Here is a 5,516-nt window from a genome sequence, read left to right on the forward strand (position 1 = left end):
AATGATTTTTTTAATTTTTTAAACGTATACTAAGATTTTTCTCTTTATCTCTCTAATTATCTATCTCTCTATGTATATATCTATAACTCTTTCTATCTTTCTATTTATATCTCTATCTCTCTATATATCTTTCTGCATATATATCTCTATATATCTTTCTAGCGGACCCGACAGACATTGTCCTGCCCAAATGTACTTTTTGTGAGATATGGATATGGCGGTAAGTATTTCTACGCTGGACATTTTGTATCTTCTCATTATACATACCCCTAATCTTGGGCACGCCACTGCCGTTACCAAAAACCTTTCCCATGGTTACGCAGAAGGCAACAACAATGCAAAAGCCCGTTGCCATGGAGGCTAATTATCAACAATGCTTAGTTTTTTTGCTTTCAAAGCGTGTTTTTTAGTTTTTTCTTAACTCAGAATTGAGATAAAATATCCAATTGTGAATCTAAACCATCCTCGAATCCCCGTGAACTCACACAAAAAATTTCATCAAAATCGGTCCAGCCGTCTAGGAGGAGTTCAGTGACATACACACGCACACAAGAAATATATATATATATATATATATATATATATATATATATATATATATATATATATATATAAAGATTTGACAAGTATTCAACTATAAGTTTCCATTATTATGACGTACAGTGTTTATAAAAAGGAGAATTTTCGTGAATGTTTGAATATTTTCATCACTTCTGTAGTATTCTGTATACGTTTATTAAGATTAGATACGCATGTGTACTGTTTGCTGCTTTCTAAAAGATTTGCAAATCTTATCTTTATAACTCTCTGATATTATCTTAGCATTATGCTACTATGGAAAATAATAAAACACCTCCATGAGCAGTATATACTTACAGTTGACCATTCACAAAAATAAATTATGGAGTCTGGTACCTGTAAATGTTTGTAATCAAACACAGTACTTTATATATAAATATGTTTTATTTCGTAGACAAATTATATACAAATAGGATCATTTAGGATTTCAATAGATGTAACAAACAAAAGAATGTTTTGCAGTAGCAAGAAAAAGCTGTCGGAGGAGGTAATAATTGCAAACAATTTCAGATCACACATGATACCAATCTTGAAGGAACTATTAAGAATTAAATAAAAGAGAGAATGAGATTTTATGGCTGTGAACTGTCTGAAAACTTTAAGGATGGGAATGATAAGATGACGGGGTGTCTAGTAGGCGTAGTGGATGCCGTAGGCGTTGTCGTAGGTCATGTGCGAGACGACGGGGGCGGCGGAGTAAGCCACGCCCAGGAGGCCGTGTCCAGCGACGGCGGAGGCGGCGGTCTTCACCACGGGGGCGGCGTACGCTCCGTGGACGGCGGGAGCGGCGTAGGAAGCGTAGGCGGGGGCGGCGTAGGAAGCGTATGCGGGGGCGGCGTACGCTCCGTGGACGGCGGGGGCGGCGTAGGAAGCGTAGGCGGGCGCGTGGTAGGCGGCGCCGTAGGCCAGGGCATCATTGCTGACACGCACGTCAGACTTGGAGACGCTGGAGTAGGGCGTGTCGATGGTCTTGGAGTAGGTGGACACCTGTCCCAGGTTGCCGGGCGTCCTCAGGATGTTGGAGTGCTGGGAGGTTATGGCGGGGGAGGCGTAGCCACCGTGCGAGTAGGCGGAGCCGGCGTAGCCGTAGGCGGGGGCGGCGTAGGCAGCCACGGCAGGGGCGCCCAGGTAGCCAGCGTTGGCCACAGCCAGCACGGCGGCGAGGACGATGAACTAGCGAGAATAAACACAACAGTTATAATTATACTTTTTCATCAAAACTTCATACAATTACAAGTCATCTATCAGCACGAGTTCTTTCAATGTTTGAAGCTTCTTTTAGCTCCTTACATCTTCATTATTGAGTTTGAAAGGAATTTTACTATTGCCCACTTATGATACTAAAAACTTAATCTTTAAGATTAATTTTTCATATTTTATACAATTGGTATAATAGCTATTAAATATATTTAGTTTATGTATACATAGTGTTCGTTACAACTGCTGTAACATTAAATAAGTAGTGCTTGACGTCTAAGTTTCATTCAATTCGAATTTACCTTTTTACATGTATGTATGCCTGTCTTGAAAACAGCCTACCTATAAGTGCTTCGACTAATTATTTTATTTTCGTTGATTTTTTTATATTCTGGTTAACGAATGGCTTGAAAAATTTGTTACAGCTTAGTATTAAAATACACATTTGAAAATAAGGGTGGCAAACCTAATTTTATTAAAGGAGAGGTTTTATATCGTCAACCATGTTTCATTAGTTGTAATATCACCGTTCTTATATAAATGTCATTCCCGACTTTTTGCTAATAATTATTTCGAAAAGGTATCCTCAAATGTACCATTTAAGACGCATAACTCATTTGGTTATAAGTTTTGGGGAATAATTTAAACACATTTTGTCTGCTGAACTTTGGGTTGTTAATTGTGAAACATTTTGTTTTAATTTACCGTCAAACACGATAAAAAATGGCGAGAAGGTAGGAATGCAGGTGAAAATATTTTCACTTACTTTCACGAAACCCTGTTTCGATTCCATATGATCACCACGAGTTTCCGTGAAATAATAAATTTTGTCTAAGATTCTGAACGTAGAATTTTACCGTTCCTTGTATAACATATAAGAAGACAACGATGAAGTGTTTTAATGCTTCGAAATATTACGTCTATCAAACGAGTAAACTGCAACCAGCTGTGGAGTTGTGTTGTGTGTGTTGCATAAGCTGAACGCAGTCTTACCTACAGCTACAATTCTCTTCAAGTAAATTTGCCGAATGTATACATATCTTCTCAGAGTCATACATGGACCTGCCTTGAGAAATTTCACGTGTTTTAGAGCTAAGAGGTGACGGAAAATAATATGCCTACTTTATAAGTAGGCATATCAAATCCACACACTCTTCATACGCAAAGCACCGTTTTGGCATGCGGTAATTTCGTTCAGCTACGTGAATTTATATATCAGAGGCGTAATTTTTATTCATGTTTAGTTTAGTTCATAAATATTTTCTATCTCGTCTCCCAATACTTGTATATGTTACTAGGCAAGTAGAATTTTACATAAACTAGCGTATAACTATTTTGTGTATATTCAAAGGTCACAAAATTGAATCTACAATTCGTAATGTTGAATTTAAAATTGTGTTATTAATTATGTTTTTATATTTTAGAAAACATAATTTGAATACGGACTATTATTAGTTTTAAACACGTATAAATTAATAACTTTGCAGTTTAAGCCACTTTATGTTAAACTTTCCTTTCATTTTATCTATTTACATGTTTTTATTATACTTTTTATTTAATGAATAAAACTTGCGCACTTAAAGTTTTTTTATGATTAAGTGTCATTCATAATCAATAATTGAAACAACTGGGACGTAAACGTTTGTCCACATCATGTAGCAGACCGAAGTTTAATAAATGTAGAGAATGAAAATAAGTTTTATTAATGTTTATTTGAAGACATTTTATTGAAGACCTCTTTTTAAATAATGTGTACACGGCGCGGTGTTCCCAGTGCAGTTTTCGTGTGGGATTAAATTCATCAAACTATCAGGCGAGTGTTAAAGGTCTGCTAACGTGCGACAGCTGTGATAGTGTTCCACGCAAAAGCCATTCAGTCTTTAGGTCGCCAAAGGCCCAGAGATGGAATAGTAGAGTGTAACACAGTATGCAACGTCTTCGGAACTGCTGAAATTTTGCTTTACGTGGGTTATTGACACGTGTTGCTACAGTGGTGGTAGTACTCAGAAATACGAGCAAAACATAACCTAAAAATATATAACAAATATTATTCTCTTCTGAGTAGTAATATGTAATATTAAGATTTTTTTAAATTCTTTAAAACCGAGACAGAAAATATAAATCTACTAGGGTACCTCAACATCTTCTGAACCCTAAGCTGAATAACACAAAATTACAACTGCCACGTTATTGTTACTAAAACAAAATTTCGTGATACATAACAAAACTTCTTTAATTTGTGATATCCGAGTTCCTGATTACTGTTATCGTGGCTTAGTTGTTTAATTTGTGTTTTTTTTATGATACTCAAATATGAATTTAAGAAATTCAGCGCAGGTGGTTTAGAGTCCATAAAAATTTTTGTTTCAATACATACTACACCCGATTTTTATTATATTTGTAAATCGCGCATGCAATTATATAAATATATTTGAAGAGTTCATATGGAAAATGTGCTGGTGAATAAAAAAAGACAGGACCCTTTTCGGGAAAGCACCGGAAATACATTTTATAATATTGCTTTTTTATCGCCAAAATATACTATTTTTAAATATGTTTGGCTTCCACCACACCCCCCTTTTTTACTTTTCCTTACATCAACTATCTGACTTTATTCTACCCTTGTGCAAGTCCTGGCATCAGACCTTTGTTTGGATTTCTTACAAAGCATTATATTCAATAATTGACAGTAAATAAAATGAATGTCAAGATTTGTTATTAACTTTGATGTAGTACATATGTCAAGCAGTTTACGTCCTCATATTTAATTCCTCATATAAATAAGAAAACATCAAGTTTTAAATTTTTGATAAATGCAGAAGCACATTTTCAATGTCCTGCATCCTACATGTTCACGGCCAACACATTTCATTGCACTATTAAAAAAGTCATCAAAACAATTTTGAAATGCTAATATCACTGTATTCTATATTCGTAAATATTATTTCTTAGCATTTTTTAATTTTATGATTTTTAAAAATATAGGTCTTATTTAATATAATCTTGTATCGCGGAAAACTGTTAACGAATTTCTTAATGATCATTTCTAAGGGGATGTAATTTTGGGGGAAATTCAGACAGCTTACTGTAATTGGCGGCCGTCTTCAAGAGTAAGCAAATGCCTTATTTAGCGGGAACGTTCAGAACGCGTTTGCTTCCGCTCAGAATGGCTGCGATGCGTGTGACGCTAGCGGGCGAGAAACTCACTCAATCACGAAACTCAGACGATGCTACAATATTTCAACGAACTGCAGCTGGTATCGAAATCTTCTCGCTAAATACACGTGCCCCTAATGATTCCGATCAGGGATCTTACGAGATATTTGCCGCGTGGACAGGGTTACGCAATATCAGTCCCTTGTGCCGTGGGCGGTTGTACCGCCCGGCCGCGATATCGTTCATTTCCCCCCGCGGCGACCGCACTACGCACTTGCGGTCGGCTTACCTTGAGCGACATGTTGCTGCTGGGAGGCTGTCAGTAACTAGACTGATTTGCAGTGTGCCCACGCCTCGGCTTATATACACCTGTCAGGGATCAATGGGAGGAGGCGGAACTTTACTTACCGCTTTCTCCTTGCTCTTCGGTTTGCATCACCCCTTGGGGAGGGGAGAAAAGGGGGGGGGGGCAATTTTCGCCAAGTGTAATGTCGCCGCGCCGACCCCTCGGGGCGCGAAATGGTTCAGAGCAGGCGAGCCTCGGGTTGCGCCCGGCCCCGCCCCGCGCCGTGGCAGCCTCGCAA

The 5,516-nt window shown here is 37.8% G+C and overlaps 1 protein-coding gene across 1 annotated transcript; it reads right to left on the reverse strand.

The window, feature by feature from the left end:
• Positions 1-944: 944 nt before the first annotated feature.
• On the reverse strand, positions 945-5,270 carry LOC134529019 (cuticle protein 67-like). Its single transcript, XM_063362697.1, has 2 exons — positions 5,222-5,270; positions 945-1,752 (listed from the first exon to the last, which is right to left on the reverse strand). Exons 1-2 carry the CDS (start codon positions 5,231-5,233, stop codon positions 1,210-1,212), a joined length of 555 nt encoding a protein of 184 aa, XP_063218767.1. The 5' UTR covers positions 5,234-5,270; the 3' UTR covers positions 945-1,209.
• Between the last annotated feature and the right edge of the window lie 246 nt (positions 5,271-5,516).

This window comes from Bacillus rossius, chromosome 1 (assembly GCF_032445375.1).
Source record: "Bacillus rossius redtenbacheri isolate Brsri chromosome 1, Brsri_v3, whole genome shotgun sequence".
Lineage (NCBI taxonomy): Eukaryota > Metazoa > Arthropoda > Insecta > Phasmatodea > Bacillidae > Bacillus > Bacillus rossius.